This window comes from Indicator indicator, chromosome 19 (assembly GCF_027791375.1).
Source record: "Indicator indicator isolate 239-I01 chromosome 19, UM_Iind_1.1, whole genome shotgun sequence".
Lineage (NCBI taxonomy): Eukaryota > Metazoa > Chordata > Aves > Piciformes > Indicatoridae > Indicator > Indicator indicator.
In genome coordinates, this window is record NC_072028.1 from 1,444,306 (window position 1) to 1,463,940 (window position 19,635).

The 19,635-nt window shown below is 41.4% G+C and overlaps 1 protein-coding gene across 1 annotated transcript; it reads left to right on the forward strand.

Moving 5' to 3' along the window:
- The first annotated feature begins 1,780 nt into the window (after nt 1-1,780).
- On the forward strand, nt 1,781-19,624 carry TERB1 (telomere repeat binding bouquet formation protein 1). The gene is given in 18 exon segments (XM_054389479.1): nt 1,781-1,814; nt 2,813-2,923; nt 3,128-3,256; nt 3,407-3,538; nt 3,983-4,043; nt 4,137-4,252; nt 4,378-4,500; nt 5,031-5,183; nt 8,420-8,551; nt 9,943-10,068; nt 10,760-10,917; nt 11,611-11,977; nt 12,975-13,031; nt 14,695-14,787; nt 15,306-15,476; nt 16,387-16,497; nt 16,627-16,737; nt 19,290-19,624. Coding segments are annotated over 18 exon segments (2,520 nt in total).
- Nucleotides 19,625-19,635: the final 11 nt, after the last annotated feature.

Below are 19,635 nucleotides of genomic sequence, written 5' to 3' on the forward strand. Positions count from 1 at the left end.
CAGTATTTATCAAAAGTTAAGGGACAAATCCTCAGCTGCTGGTGTGAATTTTGATTTCAAGAGCACACCAACAATCTGGACTTCTTCGATGGGTTTCAAAAAGGAAAACCATCCCCAGGACTGGCTGTTTCTGTCCTGCATTGGCTGTGTGGGGGCAAGTGGCAGCTCAGGCCTTGGCTGCTTGTGGAGCATCAGCCTTCATGTGATCTCCCTACCCTGCTGTGTGTTCAGGCTGTGTGCTTTAATTTCAATGCTGCTGAACAAATACACCTGTACTTCTTTTTAAAGGTGTTTTTCTTGAGATTTGAAGGGATGTTAGTGGGTTATTTTCCATAATGGATATGGAAGAGGTAATCTGTTCTTTTACATGCAATATTTACCAGAAATCTGTTGTAGTAAATCACATAATCACAGAATTGTAGGGGTTGGGAGGGAGCTTGAATAATTGAGTCCAACCCCACTGCCAGAGTAGGATCACTAAAGCAGGTCACACAGGAACACATCCAGGAATGTTTTGAAAGCCTCCAGAATGGGAGATTCCACAACCTCTCTGGGCAGCCTACTCCAGGGCTGCAGCACCCTCACAATGAAAATTTTTTCCCTTCTGTTCCCATGGCACCTCCTCTGCTTCAGCTTGCCCCCATTGTCCCTTGTGCTGTTGGACATCCCTGAGCAGAGCCTGGCTCCATCCTCCCCACACCGACCTGCACATCTTTATCAACAGCAATGAGGTCACCCCTCAGGCTCCTTTGCTCCAAGCTCAGTAGCCCCAGCTCCCTCAGCCTGCCCTCAGCAGGGAGATGTTTCACTGCCTTCAGCATCTTTGTGGCTCTCTGCTGGACTCTCTCAAGCAGTTCCTTAAGGTTCTTCTTGTACTGAGGGGCCCAGAACTGGACACAATATTCTAGATGTGGTCTCAGCAGGGCAGAGCAGAGGAGGAGGAGAACCTCTCTTGACCTGCTGACCACAGCCCTTCTAATCCACCCCAGGATACCACTGGCCTTTTTGGCCACAATGGCTGCCTATGGGCATCCTGTCCACCAGGATCCCACGTCCTTTTTTCCCTACACTGCTCTCCAACAGATCAGCCCCCAACCTATCCTGGTGTGTGGGGATCTTTCCCAGATGCAAGACTCTACCCTTGTCCTTGTTGGATTTCATTCGATTTCTCCCTGTTCAGCTCTCCAGCCTGTGCAGGGGATGTCCCTGCTTAGTGCATGGGAGCTGGACCAGATGACCTTTAAAAGTCCCTTCCAACCCAGTGCATTCAATGATGAGTGGCTCACTGAGTAGCTGTAGGAGGCTGCATGTTTCATAGTGTAGGTCAAACATACTTGATCCTCCACATAAGGTTACTTGGGCGTCTTACTGCCTGTTGTTGGCCAATGAAAAAGGTGGCAACCTATTTTAAAGAAAATTGGATCACATTTGTTGTGATAAATGGCATAGAGATAGGTGCATTTTTAATGACAGCAATGTTTTTTTTGTGCCCTACAGTAGCAGCATGGAATCACCTGATTTCTGCAAAATGTTTTCTCTGAAAACATAATACCACAGTAGTTACAAATGCAGTCTTACTCTAAACCACTGTATTTCCAAAGTAAACCTTTGCCATGCAAGAGCACATTACACTGTGTGTCAGATGATAGTGTAAAACCAGAAATTGGAGAATTTTTAAGAAAAACTATATACTGCATATATTCTAAACACTGCCAATGTTAGCAGAAAAGCAAACACTTTTTCCTTGCCATTGTAGAACACGAACAGCGATACAACAGAAATGGAAAATCAGAAGGTGCAGAAAAAACAGTGTGGTAAGAGACCTAATATAATTTATCATTTATTATCTCCAAGTGTTTACAGACTGTGGTAGGGCTGTCATGGAGTGCTGAGCTGTTGGGGAAATGTTCTCTTTCCTTGTTGTCAAACTTTGTATTCCATATTGCATTCCTAAAGGGTAAATCAAATGAGAAACTTAAAAATAGTAAATAACACCACCACAAGCTCACCTTTTTGGCTAATATTTACCCACTTTTTAATTGTATTTAAATTTTATCAAGAAACCCTAAACCTTAGGAGTTGTTAAAATATATAGTATCTGCTCTTACTGTCACAAATAAGTACCAAGTAAGCATTTTTATTATACTCAGAGGATTAAGAAACAATTTTCAAAGTTATTTATCTGCCTAGAGTTGTGTGTAAGTGCCCAGAAAATGCTTTGTGTTCGCTTATTAACCTGACAACCTGATTTAAGCCTGTAGCTGCTGTGTTAAATGATGAAGTACTCTGTAACTAAATAAAATATTGTACAGGGTGTCTTACTCCATTCAGTTCCCAGTTTGCTTTATAGATTTTCAACTGTGTTTTCACTCTGGTTCTGTGTTACTCACTTAAATATGCTTAATGCACCTTGCAACTGTGAATTTAATGTTTAGCCACACGCATCACATTTACTAACAGCTAATTGTATTTAAATTTCAGAAAGACTAGAAGTGAGTTGTTGCTTTTGCAAAGGAAATTATGCTCAAAAAACGAACCATGGAGAGAAAAATGTTTAGGTTATGTTTGCTATTTATAGATGAATAGAAGTGGTGTAGCTCCAGTTTTGCTCATTTTTTTTTTCTTTAAAACACATACACATCCTACATTTTGGGGCAGCTGTATTGTGATACTGCTGTCCCCAAACTGTGTGTGTTGACTGGTCTTTGCACACTGGGTAAAGAACCTAGTTTTGGGACAACAATACTAAATAGATTCATATAAATAAAAGATAAAAATTTACATCAAGTTCTTTTGTGGTTTGTTCCTGTAGATATGAAAACAGATCTGAACTTACTGCTTGAATGCCTTAAATATCAGATGGACTGTCCTGCAGCTCAGAAGGAAGCTTTGATCACCATTTATTCCATTTGTCAACAAAACAGTAAGAAACATTTTTCCTTAGAAGCAGCACAATTGTCTGTTCACAATGTGTGTTAAGCAGCTGGTTGTCACTGTAAAAAAAAAAAAACAAGCCCAAACCCAAACTACCTAAAGGATATAAGGCTTGAGAAGTTATAAAATCTTGGAATTTCAATTTTACAGAGGAACAAAAGCAAAAGTTTAATTTATTTTTTCTCTGTTCTAGGTGAAGCCAGTGAATATTTTCGAGAAATTGGTGGTTTGATGTTTATAAATGATCTTGCAAAGTCAAGTGCTCATTGCATAGTAAAGGAAGCAGCTTTATTTACCTTAGGAATGATAATAGAGAGTAATGGTAATGAGTAATACCACTTGCATTTATGCATCAGTTATCATCCCATCTTACTACTTCTGTTTGTGCTTTGTCTCCATTATTTCCGTTCGTATTTTTAGGATTATGAATGGCTTGCTGGAGGACTTACTGGTCTTTATTTTATGGTTTCAGTTTATTGTCAACAAACTTTATGTACTTCTGCATTGTTTGAAGACCTCACATTATTTTTAATTAATAAGGATTCTGGTGTGAACTTGAAAAGAATGACTGTTTATGTCATCCTAGTACTGGTTTCAAATAATAGTAAGTTGGTTTTCTTTTCCTTTTTCTGTGCCAATTTTTGCTATTTGCCAATCTGCAGTACCAAAAGTTGGAACGCTCTAAGTGAATTTTGGTGAAGTTAATTCATAAAGATGAATGGCTGCAGGTAACTGAACCTGAAGTGTGTAAATAGATCATAGCTCACTGGGATTTCCTTGAATAGCACTTTAAGGTGTTTTAGTTCTATAAATGAAGTTAAGTTAAAAAAGAAAATAAAAGCAAACAAGTAGTTACTGACAATGTACAGGAAAAAAACAGACATAGAAATGAAACATGTTTGCCAATGTATTGATGTGATTTTTTAAAAATTATTTTTACATATATGCTTAGAAAATGGAAATTGAATGTATATGTGCAAATTAAACTTGACATTAAGACTTTCAAGTTGCCCTGTGTCTTAGGAATCTTGTGTGTGTTCTTTTTCAGAAAGTGGGCAAACCTATGTCAGAGACACAGGCTGCATTGGCCTTCTGCTACAGTTATTCAGGTAAACAGTTGAAGAAAAGAAAAATGATAGACTAATTAGGTCCTAATTAGGTTTGCTTGACTATCAAGCACTCATTTGCATTGTTCTTAACAGAACAACTCTTTCATCATCTGAGATAAATTTGCCAGATGATGCCCCCAGTCAGTGCTACCAGCTGTGGTCTTCAGTCTGCAGCACTCTCTGTGCCTGTGTTAACAACCCTCAGAACAGTAAGTTGTTCTTAAAAATTATGAAAAAAAATTAAAAGTAGTTCTCCCAAGTGACAAGAGTTTATTTTAATTTTTGCTGTTCGTATTGCATTCTGATTTGGGGTTTTTTGGTTTTACTTTTCCAGAAGATAATCAAAACATTTGCTGTTCAGCTTTTCTGTATGCCAAAGAGTGGCTGGAAAGTTGCACAGAGCCCGAGATAGTTCGGCCTATTTGTTCATTTGTTGCTCTCACAGTTGCAAATAACTGTAAGTGCACATCAAGCTTTACATAGTTTTGTTTGCTTTATTTTTAGTAAGTTTAAATCAAAAGTTAATCTTTTGTTATCTTTCTGTTAGTCTATATGAATTTATTTGCTCTTCTTCCAACTTCTACTCTGAAAACCATATTCCACCATCTTTACTTAGACTTCACTGTGCTTAAGTGCACAAATAGCCACAAACTGCATTTAGTAAGGTCAGTAAAAACTATTTGGAAACTGGGGCTACAAATATAAGTCCTTATTACATCTCTGAAAACAATGACTTAGGTAGAACTCAGGTGTGATGTTTGCTATTTGCATGCATGTGTTATAGCTGTTTCCTGTAACTACTTTGTAAGAAAGTTAATACATTTCTCGAGATTAATTTATATCCAACTTCAGTTCTGTTGTATGGGTGGAAATGTAAGGATTAATACATGCACAGAAAATTTGTGGTGATTGATAATATGCTAAAATAGCTTGAAAATTGTATTATACAAGACAGTTGTTTGTTTTGTTTTTTTTTTCCCCACTAAGCATATGTGCAGCAATACTTTGTTTCTGTTGGAGGATTGGACACATTAGCTAAAGTTCTGGTCAAGCTGATGCACCATTCCCATATGAGTCACTCAAGCACAAAACTTGCAGTAGTAATAACAAAGACTTTGGATGCCTGCATTGCTAATGACTGTGAGTGAGAAGTCTGTTACCATTTTGTATACATGGTCATCTTAAGACGCAATTTGTAAAGCCTGCTTTTGGTGGAGAAGGAATATGAATGGATGGTAAAAGGAAGAAAGTTAGATATGTGCCAGTTTATATTGCAGGTGTTGGACGTGTATATGGGAAGTGATTCAGTTCATTTGAGCTGGGCTCCTTTCCCATGGTTGCTCAAATGAACAGTGACATTGAAACTGCAGTGGAAATTACAAATAAGGTGCTAGAGCAAGTTCAGTGTGAGTAAAGCTAAGAGCTGGGCATGGCAGTCTCCTTGGATCCTGGAAACAGCTGTGTTTCTGTAGGCCTCTGCCTAAACTAGTAAGCTTTGGAAGACTTTGGAGGCTTCAGAAACTGGCATTGAGCTGAGCAAATGTGGTATGTCTGCCTAACACGGCTTTACTGTCTGGATAGGGTTATCCTGATGAAGTCTTTGTGTATTCCATCAGAAGATTTTGAGAAACTTGAGCCTGATGATAAATCTGTGCTGTTCATAGACTCATAGGATTGTTTGGATTGGAAAAGGCCTCTAAGATCATTTAGTTCAAGACTACCATGGCCGTTAAACCATGTCCCCATGTGCCATGTCCACAGGTTTCTTGACCACCTCCAGGAATGGTGACTCCACCTCCTCCCTGGGCAGCCTGTTCCAATACTGTGATTATTATATTTGACACCTCTGCCCAAAGGGATTGCTAACAAAAAACAAAGACAAGTTTAAAAGCATGTCCCTGCACTGGTTCTGTGCCTGGCTTCAATGAAATTGGCACCTGATAGGATTAGGTTGCATGGATGAACTAGCAGTAGTGTTGCCAGTATCAGGAAGAGGAGGTTGTCCTAGCCTAGCTGTTTTTATGGCAGACAGACTGTGTCAAACCTTATTCTACTCTTGCTTGTTCTGTTTTGGAACTGATAAAGGATGTGGAGAAATTCAGCAGAGGTCTGCAAAACTTGCAGTTTGCAGACCTTGGTTGTCGGGTCTTCTACCACATCTCACCTGAGATCAGTATCCAGAGCCGACACCAATACCTCGACAGTTTGGCAAAGCAGAAAAAACGATGGACAGGGTTTTTTTTTTCCTTCCGACCCAACCTGCCCTGCTCTAAGGCGGCACCTGTCGGGAGGGAGGCGTGCGAAGCACGGGCAGTAACGCAGGCTCTGAGGGCTATTCAAGCACCCCTAGGGGGCGCCAGCGAACAAAGCGTGGCGCGCGCCTCGGCGTCGCAGTTTGCGCGCCAGTTGGAGCAGGCGAAACGTTTCGCTGAGGAGGTCAGCCCCACTGCAGGAGCAATGGTGCTTACTCGGCGCATGGCGATGGCTTTCTCACGTGCTGCCCCCACCGAAGCTGATGCAGCTACTCAGACACAGCTCGAGGTAAAGCATGAACCCGTGTAAGTATCAGACTGCAGAAAGTGCCCACTTTTAGCTACAGGAGCTTGCCCACTCTGAAACAGAACTCCAAAAGCAGGTGAGCAGGCTGAGAAGCATCAGGGAGTGTGAGTCAGACTGGTGGAGTTGCATCTGCTTTCCCCGAAGCAGGCTCAACCATCAGATCTCACACTAATTGAGGGTGAATGGAAACAGGTCCCTGCACGGCAAAGCAGGTGACTCCCCCTGCAGCCTCCCACACATTCCCACCAGTCCCTACATAACAGGTATGGGACTCTGGACTCTGATGGACAGCTAAACAACAGCAAAGATGAAAATGCTCTCAAGGAGCTAATAAAGGTGAGGCAGTCAGTACCACATATCAAAACTGCATCTTCTGAAAGAAAGAGAAGGGTTGGTTATTCCCAGATGAGAGGGGCAGAGGGTCCTATTTGCTGACCTAACCCATCCCACAGGGAAGTCTGCTGAGTCTCTGGGGCCTGGGTTAGCGATATGGCAAGAGAGCTCTCCACCCTGGTTACCTACAGATTATTGCCCGTTATTGACCTTCCAGATGGGCAATGATGAACTAGAAAAAAGAAAACTGAGGACTGTCAAGAGGGACTTCAGGGCGTTGGGTCAACTGTCAGGGGAGTGGGAGCTCGGGTCACTAGTGGTGTCCCCCAGGGTTCAGTACTGGGGCATGTTCTCTTTAATATCTTTATCAGTGATTTAAATGTGGGGTTTGAGTGCACCCTCACTAAGTTTGCAGATGACACCAAGCTGGGTGGCTGTGTCAATCTGCTAGAGGCTAAGGAGGTGCTATGAGGACAGGTGAGACCCATGGGCCAATGTTAATTGTATGAAGTTCAACAAGCCCAGGTGCCAGGTCCTCAACCTGGATCACAACAACCCTGTGGCAAGCTAGAGACTCGGGGATGTGTGGTTGGGAAGCTGCAACTTGGAAAGCGACCTGGGAGTATTGTTTGACAGCTGCTACGAGTCAGCAATGTGGCCAGGAAGGCCAGTGCCATCCTGGCTTATATTAGGAACACAGTGGCCCGCAGGAACAGGGAGCTGATCATTCCCCCTGTACTCAGCACTGGTGAGGCCACACCTTAAGTGTTGTGTTCAGTTCTGGGCCCCTCACTACAGGAAGGACATTGAGGGGCTCATGAAGGGCCTGGAGCACCTGGCTTATGAAGAGTGTCTGAGGGAGCTGTTCAGTCTGGAGAAGAGGAGTCTGAGGGGGAGACCTCATTGCTCTCTACAGCTACCTGAAGGGAGGTTGGAGTGAGGAGGGGGCAGCCTCTTCTCCGTGGTGGCAAGGGACAGGACTAGAGGAAATTGTTCCAAGCTGCACCGGGGAGGTTCAGGCTGGATATTAGGAAATATTTTTTCACAGAGAAGGTTCTCAAACATTGGAATAGTCTGCCCAGGAGAGTGCAGGACCCCCCATCCCTGGGGGTCTTCAAGCAGTGTGTGGACCTGGCGCTTAGGAACATGGTGTAGTGCTGACTCTTCAGTTCTGGGTTGAGGGTTGGACTAGATGATCTTGGAGGTCTCTTCCAACTAGATGTTTTCTGTAATTCTGTGATCTCCTTGAAGCACAATCAGTGAGAAAGGGCAGTTTTGGGTATGGAGAGTAGCATGCACAGAGCTACTGTATTAGGAGGGGTGTGGTAATGTCAAGTATTAAACGAAAGAGAGCAGGACTGAGCAGGCACAAAGCTTTGAAAGGTCTGTAAAGTTCCCCTGAAGAGCAGCAGTATTTTCTACTAACGATGCCTATATACTTGCTATCCAGTTTATTTTTCCTCATACGATTTTTAACATGATAGCTGCCATGGGTGTTGTCTTGACAAAGTATCACACTGTGTCAGAGCTACTGAAGCTGCTGTCCAAGGACACTCTGGATACTGGAGAAAAAATCAGTATTATTCTAGCAATTGGACACTGTACTGAAGGTTGTGGTAAGATTATTTTTTTCCTTTTTTTTTTTCCCTTCCTATCAGTTTCTACTAAATTTTCATACAGTAACTACTTCAACAGTGTCATTTCATCAACACTGGAACAGGAGCGAAAGTTAAATAATAAAATACAGAAAAAATGATCGCTATAATGGTCCATCTTTAAATGTTAAAACCTTTTAACAGGTAGTATCTTTAAGAGCTTAGAAAAAGTAGACTATGCAAGAAAGTAGATTCTGCAAGAAATCAGAGCTAGGCTTGGGTATTAGAGGTCAAAATTCATTCAGACCTGATATTTCCTACAATACTTACATGCCAAATAAGTATTTTTGAGCTCTGTTTTAATGGCCATTGCTATATACAGCTTCCGTTCACTGTTTACATTGCTGTTAGTCTTTTTAAAGCTATATAACGATATTGGTTTTGAAGTAACATAAGCAGTAGCTGACTATGAAATGGTTTTGCCAGATTCCTCAGGGCTTTCCAAAGCAAATCTGGTGAAAATGTAACACAGATGTACATGTATGGGAAGTTGTGACTTAAGGATCACAGTTTGTTTCTGCTGCTGGTCTTCCTCATGTATTTTCAGAAACTTGTGAAAAAGAGATTATGTTCAAAAATCCTTGTTGATTATCATCCTCTAAATGTCAATAACAAGTTCAATAGATCATAAATCTGATGTTGTAAATTCAGGAGGAATTATTTGCACCAAAGCTCAACAGAAAAGGCCTTTCAAGGAGAGATCCAATTAAACCCAACAGAATAAAAGCTCCTCTTAAAATGTCAAGACTGACAAAATAATCGTAATTCATCTTTTGATACCTGTGTTTTATCAAGTTTAGATGAGAACTCTCTTTAGGAAGTGGTCAGATATGACTACGTACTGCAAATGAGATCACAATTAAAAAATGTAGCTAATTGCATAGTTAATGAGAAGGAACAGATTAGCTAGACCAGGATTAAACTACTAATTATAATTAGCAGAACTCTAATAAAAACTTTAAGGTTTTGGTATTTCTGCATCTCAAGGCTTACACAAATATAGCATGTTTACATTAGAAGTATATAGCAGTGGAAAAGAAATAGAGAAGTCATAATTCAAATATTTTAGCTGACAAATTAGTTTGGAGCTCTGTCATACAATTTATCTTGGTCGTCCTTCAGTTTTCTGACAAGAACCTGGAGCTGTGGTGAAACCATGCTGTGTGATCTAGAGTGTTTCTGCTGCGACCTGGGGAGTAGGTCATTATAGCATGCTTAGATCCATAGTGGAAACCTCTTTTTTTTTTCAGAATTTCCTGAAAGCTGCTGCTATTAGTTTCTAAAAGCACTGTAATGTTAAGTGTGCATGAAGTTGAAACCAATCTATTTTCCTTTACAACGCCCTATTTTAGAACAAAACCAGTGTGAACTGCTCCAGAACAATGGTCTGCCACTAATGATTCAGGTATTAACCGAGTCTCAGGATGAGGAACTAAACAAAGCTGCTACTTTTGTGCTGCAAAACTGCAAACAAATGAGTAAGCTTACTGTTAATGCTTTAAATGTGACAGAACTGATTTCCATCTTTAAGTTCTGTTGACTTGCTAAGTGATTTTAACTGTAGCAGCTTTGTAATTCTGTGTACTCCAGTAGATGTTTGTTTTTACAGAGAAGTTGCTTATTTGGCACCATGGACTGATTAGGCAGGGACAGCATTCAGGCAGGAACAAAACCCCAAAATTAAAAATTCCAGTAATGCATTTGTGAAACCTGCATTTGTAGGACCAGTTCATAGAAGCTTTTCTGTCTATAAATTATTTGTGAAATAGTAGCATTGTCATTTAACCTGCAATTGCTACTCAATTTCTGGGTATGTAGCATTGTGTAAGAGACTTTATAGCAGTAGAAAAATCAAGCACTTCATCACAATGACTACAATTACTTTGCAATATTACAAAATGTTGATCTTTATTTTTAAAGTAGGGTGTATTTTGTAGTATCCTGTTGATGGTTTTATTTTTAATTAACTGTATAGTACTACCAATGAAACAGAAAGACACCTTGTTCTTTTGTCTCTAAAGCACTTGATTGGTAAAAACCATCTACATTTCTGTCCTGAAAACATAACCAAGAGTTTTGTTTAAACTAGAGGGGCTGTGGTTGTCTTTTCTTATGAAAGCATTTGTTGACAACATGTGGAATGTTAATATTATTTTATATTTTATAAAGCTGAGCAGTTGTCCCTGAAAACAAACAATAATTCCTTAAATGTGAACAATGCAGAGGAGGTGGAGGCGCAAGTCAGAAAAAGAAGTCTACAAGACTACTGGAAGAAAGCAAAAGAAATTTTACACAGAATAAGCTTGCTTGAAAAAGAACATGATGAGGTTGGCCCTTTTACCAAAGTAGGGTAAAACTAAGCAAATATTTCCAGAGTTTATGGAGAAAGTAAATGCTTAGGATAATAAACATTGGATGTGCCCATCCGACTACAGCCTGCAGCTTTTACCATTACTGTGTCATGAAAAGTTAGAAGTACTCAGGGCAACCAGAGAATGCAGGTATCTGCATTTTTATGAAGCATTTGAGTTCATTTTAAACCAGTATTTTCTAGAAAATTGAGATCATTTAGGCTGGAGAAACAAGTGGCTGGATTTAGTTTTCCTTGCTGATCGTTTGAATTATCTGCACTCATGAAATGCTTGTGATGTACTACTGTGATGTGATGGATGAGCATGGAAAACTGCAGTAAAGCTATTTCATGTTCTCCTTGTGCTGTGCAACTGCTTGCTATCTCTGGGTGTAGAGCAGCAAGTTTCTCACTTATTTAGCTGACTGTTAGGTAAATCTTTTAATTTCTAGATATGCCTTGTAGTAAATCCATTGCTATAGTCTGAGATTATCACTTAACTACTCCTTCAGCTGGACTGCTGTGTTGTTGGCTCTCAAATTCAGTCAGGGGTTTTTGAAGCTTCTGTGGAACTTGCTTTACTTTGAGAGTTAGACTGCTCTAATCTGGTTAGTCTTGTTCCTAGATCTACAGAACTTATTTAGTCCCTAACCATTATTTTTCAATACAGGAAGGAGTGCAAGGAGCAGTATTTGTTGACAGATTGCCAGAAGCCAATGCTGAAGAATCAAAATACCATCAAGGGAATCCTGATGATCAAAAAACTCACATGAAAAGAATACAGAAACAAGTACATTGTCCTCAGATGGCTTCTAAGTCAGATGATCAGATTCCTGCTCCACCTGTAAATTCTTCTTCACTGAAAAATAAAATAGTGAACAGTACGGGTCCAGTAAACGTTTCTGCTAGACAACGTGAACAGAGTAATACTCTATGTGCAGCTAATAAATGGCAAACAGAAAGTCTACTTCAGAGTCACACTCTGCATGAAAATACCACTTGTGTAAAAAAACAGTCTGTTCTTCAGGAAAGGTAAGTAGCTTATACCTAAGCAAAAGCACCAAGTTACTTTTCTTCAGTGGTTTCCATATTTCATGTCAGCCTTTTAAATTACCTGCTACTGACTGTCTTTTTCTCCTGGTGAGAAGACATAGCTCACTAGGGAATATTCTGTAGAAGCGTTTTTGCCATCTCAGATCCAAGCTTTATAGGCATTCTGGTTTGGTGTTGTGTTTTCTCTGAATGGCAGACTCCTGATGGATTGTGTAGAGAGCCTCTTGCAGGCCACAGTCTAATGCCTTCAACATAGTGATAGTTTTGCCTCAGAATTCTCACTGATTCAGCAGGTCAAGATGTGACCCATTGGTTTGGATGAAACAACAAAGTTTTCTGTAACATGCACTTCCTAGGAAGATAGCAGTTACACAGCTGCTCTGTAAAAAAATGAAATTGGACTGCCCCCAAACTAGGGAAAGAGGGAGGGGACAGGCTCTTCTCAGTTACACCCTGTGATAGGACAAGGGGCAGTGGATATAGGCTACAGCACAGGAGGTTCCACCTCAACATGAGAAGGAACTTCTTCACTGTGAGGGTCACAGAGCACTGGAATAAGCTCCCCAGAGAGGTTGTAGAGTCTCCTTCTCTGGAGACTTTCAAGACCCATCTGGATGCATTCCTGTGTGACCTGCAATAGATTTTTATGGTCCTGCTCTGGCAGGGGGGTTAGACTTGCTCTTCGGAGTTCCCTTCCAACCCCTAACATCCTGTGATCTTATGAAATGACTCTGGAAGCCAGCATCCAGCATTCCAAAGGCTGGAACAGCCCTGCTGAGCAGCACTGCAAGGGTGCTGATCACAGAGTTTGGGCAAACTGGTTTCTAACACACAATGCTGGATTCTACAAGCCCAGTAACTTGGGATAATTAGAATGAATTTTTTTTTAGCCTATATATTTGCTGTGGGTATTGTTTTGCCTTTGGGATGTGTGTGTTAATTTACAGGTAAATGTTTATCGTGAATGTTGATTGATCTGTTAATGTTTTGATCCTCCCAGTGAACACGTTAGAGGCACAAAACGGAAACACACATCAGGTATGTAGAGCTAAACATCTTCCTCCTTAGAGAATTTTGTTCTTAATAGGTTTTCAGTTAGTTTTGTCTACTTTTTATCACTTTCTTGTCGGATGTTGTGTGTCATTAGATGACAGAGTACACTGTGTTTAACATATTTGAGCTGTTTGCGTAATTTGGGGATTTTATGTTGTAGACAGCTTTACCAGGAGAGGCTAGGTGGAGTCCTGCAGGGGTTGGTACTGGGACCAGTACTATTCAATATATACATCAACGACCTGGTTGAGGGCACAGAAGGCACTGTCAGCAAGTTTGCTGCTGACACCAGACTGGGAGCAGTGGCTGACCCTCAGGCTGTGCTGCCATGCAGCAAGAACTGCACAGGCTGGAAAGTTGAACAGGGAGAAATCGAATGAAATCCAACAAGGACAAGGGTAGAGTCTTGCATCTGGGAAAGAATAACCCCATGGACCAGGATAGGTTGGGGGCTGATCTGTTGGAGAGCAGTGTAGGGAAAAAAGGACGTGGGATCCTGGTGGACAGGATGCCCATAGGCAGCCATTGTGGCCAAAAAGGCCAGTGGTATCCTGGGGTGGATTAGAAGGGCTGTGGTCAGCAGGTCAAGAGAGGTTCTTCTCCCGCTCTGCTCTGCCCTGCTGAGACCACATCTAGAATATTGTGTCCAGTTCTGGGCCCCTCAGTTCAAGAAGAACCTCAAGGAACTGCTTGAGAGAGTCCAGCAGAGAGCCACAAAGATGCTGAAGGCAGTGAAACATCTCCCTGCTGAGGAAAGACAGAGGGAGAGTTCCTGTGTGACCTGCCTAAGGTGATCCTGCTCTAGCTGGGGGATTGGACTGAATGATCTTTTGAGGTCCCTTCCAACTTCTAACATTCTGTGATTCTGTGTATGATTTATTCTAAAATATATTTTAGCTGTCTTTTTGAACTGATTTTAATGATTCAAATGAATGTTTCACAGATAAATGTTTTAAGCTTAGTCTGAATGTAATCCTTACTGAAAATGAAACCCATCAATAGAGAATGTGTAAGGGTACTGGGTTTGTTTGGACTTGTAAGACTTGGGGGATAATACCTACCAGTGAGAGTCACTTTTGCCTGTAACTACTCCTACATGTTGAACAACCATTTGACATAAATGTTTTTCAGGTTTGCATTAATCATCTTAGTCTGATATGTTTATTTCAGAATTAGGATCTGTTAAATCTTTAATCAAAATTTAGTTTCCTAATAATTTACAATTCTTAATTAGATTATGCCAGACTTGTAGCTTTATAGGTCACCAAGCTGTTCTGCAGGTTATACCTATTTAAATGGAGAATAATTATTATTCCATAGATCGCTTTTTCAACATCTGATTCCACATAGAAATGAAGTTTGTAGTGTTTAGTTAAGCATTGTAAGTTTTCAAGATAAGGTTGCTTTCTTCAGGTTGAAGTAATATGCTTTGGGAGAATGAAAAGGCACTGAATGAAATGTATTTACTCTAGATTTACAGAAATGTTCATGGGATCCATTTATCTTCAGGAATTCCATTTGTTCTGTAAAGCAAGCTTTAATAATCTGTAAATACAAAAGGCAATTTAATCTAGGGCTGCTGATTCACGTTTGCCACAGCAGAAGACAGGTTGCATTTTCTTAGTGGGTTTTTTCCTTCCTCATTTAGATGCCTATTCACTCCGCTCAAGGGTAGCCAAGGAAGGAAAAAGTACTTTGTCTACATCTGCATCCCATAAAATGGCAGATTTAAGGTGTTTAGGTAAATATTATCTTACATCTTTCTTTCTAAGGCTTCTTTTATGGACTCGTGAGAGTCATCAGTGCAGTAAGTGAACTGACAATGCAGAAATTTTGGATTACCTATTTTGTAATTCTTAACTGCCTCTTTTCCCCTGAAATAAAGCTTCCATATTCCAGTTTTGGTTTATGTATATTTTCTTAATGTGAGTTTGCTAACAGATAGAATATACAACAGCTTAAGAGACGCCACACTGCTTAGAAAAATGTGCAAAAGAGGCTGAGACCCCTTTCTTCAAATCCCACTAATATTTTTAAATCTCTAGAGAATCTGTGCCTCATTTAGTGCTTCAAAGCAGTATAACTTGGTGCTGGTTTCAAGAAGGTACCTTAAAGTGTAACCTCTTTTGAGATGTGTTTATGGAAAACTGGAGGTCAAATTGAATATAATAAAATGCTGGACTTTGTGATGGCTTCTCTACTATTCATGTTTGCTCTTTCTACTATATATGTATATATATGCTTTTTTTCCCCCTCCAGGTTGTACAGCAGGAGGCCAGTCCTTCAATAGTAAAACCTTTACCAAGCTGTTGCGAAGTTGTCCATACCAGTGTGACCATCACAAAGTCCTTCTGGAAGCTGAAGAAATATATAGAAAGAAACTTCGCACATTGGCTGATAGTAATAGCAGCGGAAATGCATCTTATGAGAGTAATAAAGATTGGGGTTTTTTTGTAGTTGTAACTATAGTTCTAAGTCACATTTAAACTTTTAAACTTTTTTTTTTGGTCTGACTTTGGTTGTCCTCTTGTAAACTCACTCATTTAATTTTATTTAGCAATGATTTATACTAAATGAGATCAGAACTAGCCACTTTTGTTTTGAAGATCATAGAATGGTTGGAGTTAAAACATCATCCACTCCAATGCCCCTGCAGTAAGCAGGGACATCTTCCACTAGATCAAGCTGCTCACAGCCTTGTCAAGCCTGATGCTGACTATCTCCAGGGATGCATTCCTTGTATCTGGTGTATTTCCTGGCAGTAGAGATGTATCATCATCACTGGCTTCCATAAGACTGTGCTTTTTGCCAGAGTTAATAAAGTAGTCATAAAAGGAAATAGATTAAGTTGAAAGATGTGAATCTGCTCTAGTGGAAGGTTGGAAATAGATGATCTTTAAGGTCCCTTCCAACCCAAACCATTCTGTGAGTCTGATTCATTGTATGATGACATAACAAGGTCATTTCATTCTAATGTTCTAAAACAAGCTCACCCATGAGGAATTTATTTTCAATCTTCTATTTCCAAAAACAGATTCAGAAATTAATTTGACTGATAGCCGTGGAAGTTTCATAAAATTCCAAAAACCCCAATGACTTGATTTCATCTCAAAAGCCCCTTGCACTAATATATTACCTTGATCAAGGAAACATTTTCTGAAGTAAACTGAATTCTCCAATCTTTCTTCCAAGACCAGACAGCAGTATGGCTCCAAAGATGGGTTTGTCTTAAATTACAATTCCTAAACCATTACCTGTGTTCTGTGGTGTGGTGGTTTTTAAAATTTAATTTTTTTTTCTATAATGCATAAAATTTTATTGTTTGGGGTTTTTTTTGAAGGTATTTTCACTCCAATAAGAAAAAACACATGGGATGCTTCAATGAGAGATGATCACAGTACAAATACCAGTTGGACTGCTGAATATAACTTAGTACCTACATATAAAAAGTGTGAGTAGTGCAGCTCAAAAGATGATTCTGTCTTAACTTACAATTCCTAAAACATTAGCTCTGCTCTGTGGTGTTGTTTTGTTTTGTTTGTTTTGTTTTGCTGTTTAGTTGTATAACTTTTTTTTTAAGGTATTTCCAGTCCAGTAAGTAAAAACACATTGGATACGTCAGAGACAGATGAAGAGGATACAAATACTAGTTGGACTGCTGCCTATAACTTGGTACCTACATACAAAAAGTGTGAGTGTTACCAGAAAAGGAGTTCTGTAATTAGCATAGCTTAAAGATCAGGGTTTGCATTTAGATCAGGGCACTGGGAAAAGCACCTGTGCTTGCTATCAGAGACAAATGGCTACAAATTTCACTTCTTGTACCTTCATTCCTAGCATTCGTGATGCTTGAGTTAATGCCTATTGTTTGCTATTGCTTCCAATGCATAAATAATCATCATGTGTTAATGATGAGAAAAAGATCTCATGAAAATGAGATATTAAAGAAATATTTGCATAGTCAAGTTCAGTAAAGAAATTTTCCTTTACAACGCTAGGTTCAGTTTTCAGTAGATTTCAGTTAGTTCAAGCCTGACAGGATATAAAGAGGAGAAGAATTTGAGGATCTATGTTGATGAGGGAGCTGGTATTTGTGCAGCTCTCAGGCAGTTTTCCACATTTCTGACACATCCTTATTCAGTGGTGCTGTCTGTGAAGGGGTCTGGAGCATTTCTACTGGACTCTGGACACGTTGGGGTGTTCAGTGGGGTTTTACTGAACCATTTTCTCCAATCATGCAGTAGTTTGTGCCTACGTTTGCCTTGAGATCTTCTCTTTTATCTTCATGTTCTAAAATTTACCATAGTCAGGGTGGTGAGACAGTGGAACAGATTGCCCAGGGAGGCTGTGGATGCCCCCTCTCTGGAGGTGTTGAAGGCCAGGTTGGATGAGGCCTTGAGCAACCAGGGCTAGTGGGAGGTGTCCCTGCCCATGGCAGGGGGTTGGAACTGGATGATCTTTAAAGTCACTTCTAACCATAGATTCATAGAATGATTTGGAAGTTGTGCATCTACACTTGCCTTGATACCTTCTTTTTTTGTCTCCATTTTATAGAGGCAAGAAAACACCGAAGATCATCAATAATGTCTTTGAGGAGTGTTTTGGATTTTGTTGCAGAGCGTAGAACAGCAGCATTTTTACCCGAGGTATTGTCACAACAAGACAAGCCCTGGGAGAATTTAGACTGGCTGGGACACGTTTTTCAGTGATAACCTTCACTGACAGAGTTGTTATGCCTTGGAAATTTAAATTGCATGTTATTTGATAAGGGTTTCCAAACCAAAAGAATGTTAACAGTTATCAGAATCTTTATCAGTAAAATTAATGGTGGGATTTTTGAACTTAAATGTTCAGGAAGGTTAAATTATGTAATACTTGATTGGAATCTTCTTCTAGTTCATGTATGATAAATACCATTTGTAAGAAAAGGCTATATTGTTAAAATGATTGTTTTCTGTTGGAAACTGAGGCGTGTTAATGTTGTGTCAATATTTCCTCTTAATCAATGAAAGTTTAAAGCAGATAATATTTCTTGTGGGTTTAATGTGCTGTATGTGCAAGCAAACACACCTGTGACTGAAACCACAAAGTGCATGGTTGGACACTGCTGGAGGGAGTGGGCAAACTGGTGCGGTAAATGAAAATGGGAAGCTTGTGGGAAAGTCAGAACTTCTGGCTGTGGTGTGACTGTGTGTGGTTCAGCTGCAGCAGCTCATGGCTGCTGTCAGGGATGTCCCTGGACCTTCATAAAATATGACTGGATTGAACTAAGAGTGCAGGTACTGATACAACATGGCTTCTCTTCACAGTTGCACATTTTTGGTTGTATTATTCAAGTAAACGAGCAGAGCCACCATTTCTTTAGGAATTTGATTTTTCAGTGACAGCTTTAGTACCAGGGTCTTGCTCTCGCCCAGCACCAGCTATTTAAATGTCCCCAAGGAGCACCACTGAGCAGGGTAGGCAAACAGGGTGCAGCAGTTTGCACAGGCAGGGTGAAATCTCTCCCAGCCCCAAGGTAACCAGAAAGTTCAGCAGCAGTGAAGAAGCTTAACCACTCGCAGAAAGGGCATATCCTCCTCTGTGCCTGCTGCCCCATGAACAAACAGGTATCTAGGAAGGGCCACAGCCTCTCTGGAATCAGCTGGAATTGGGGACAATGGTTGTGTGCGATGGGAAGCAGCTGGCCCGTCTGCTTAGTCTGGTAGTAGAGTTAAGAGTACGGGGATAGGCTGAGGTGCATCAGGGAGTTGGAGAAAGAAACAGACATGTGGAACCACACTGTGAGTGTCCGAGACAGGAATAGGCACAGGCACAGTCACCACAAAAAACCTCAGAATCAAAGGAATCCGGCATCCTCCCCCCACCTAGATGTAGGTAGTCAATGGAAGGAAGTCCCCATTAGGGAAGGTAAGAGAACCCTCTCATTGCCCACCGTGCTTCCCCGGGTGCCACTATGCAATAGGCATAAGGCTTTAGAGGTGGAGGATCAGTCCATAGCTCTGTGCGTGTCGATTCAGCCACAGTGGCGGGCTCACAAATAACACGAACAACTTCCCGTAGGATTATCACCACCTCCGAAGAAGAGTCCGGTATGCCGCGCAGGCTCTTTTCATAGAGAAGTCTGTTGCCTCCCGGGATCCCGATGAGCGATATCACCAGGAAACTCCCTAGCTTAGTGCGACCCTCAGACTACTACCCCCTACTACTTTTCCATACGGGTGGTGAAAAAAATGTAACAAGTCCCAGAGCTCCGCCGGCAGCGCTCGGCGGTGGTGTCTGCCGTGGCAGCTTCTGGAGCTTGGCCGGCGACGCCGGGCAGGGCCCCGCTGCGGGGAGGCAGCAGGGGGCGCTGCCGGCGGCCCCGCACGCGCGTAAGGCCCCGCCCAGGGCGGGGAACGCTGCCGGGGCTGCCCGGGCGCCGCCTGAGCGAAAGCGGCGCGGGAGTGGCGGGGCGAGGTGGAGCGGCCGGCAGGGGCGGTGGCCGGCGGCGGGCGGCAGCAGGGCCGGCAGCGCGGGGCTCCCGCACAGGCGGGCCGGGAGAGGGCGGAGCGGGGGTCCTCGTCGGGCCCGGGTGAGGTCACTCTTT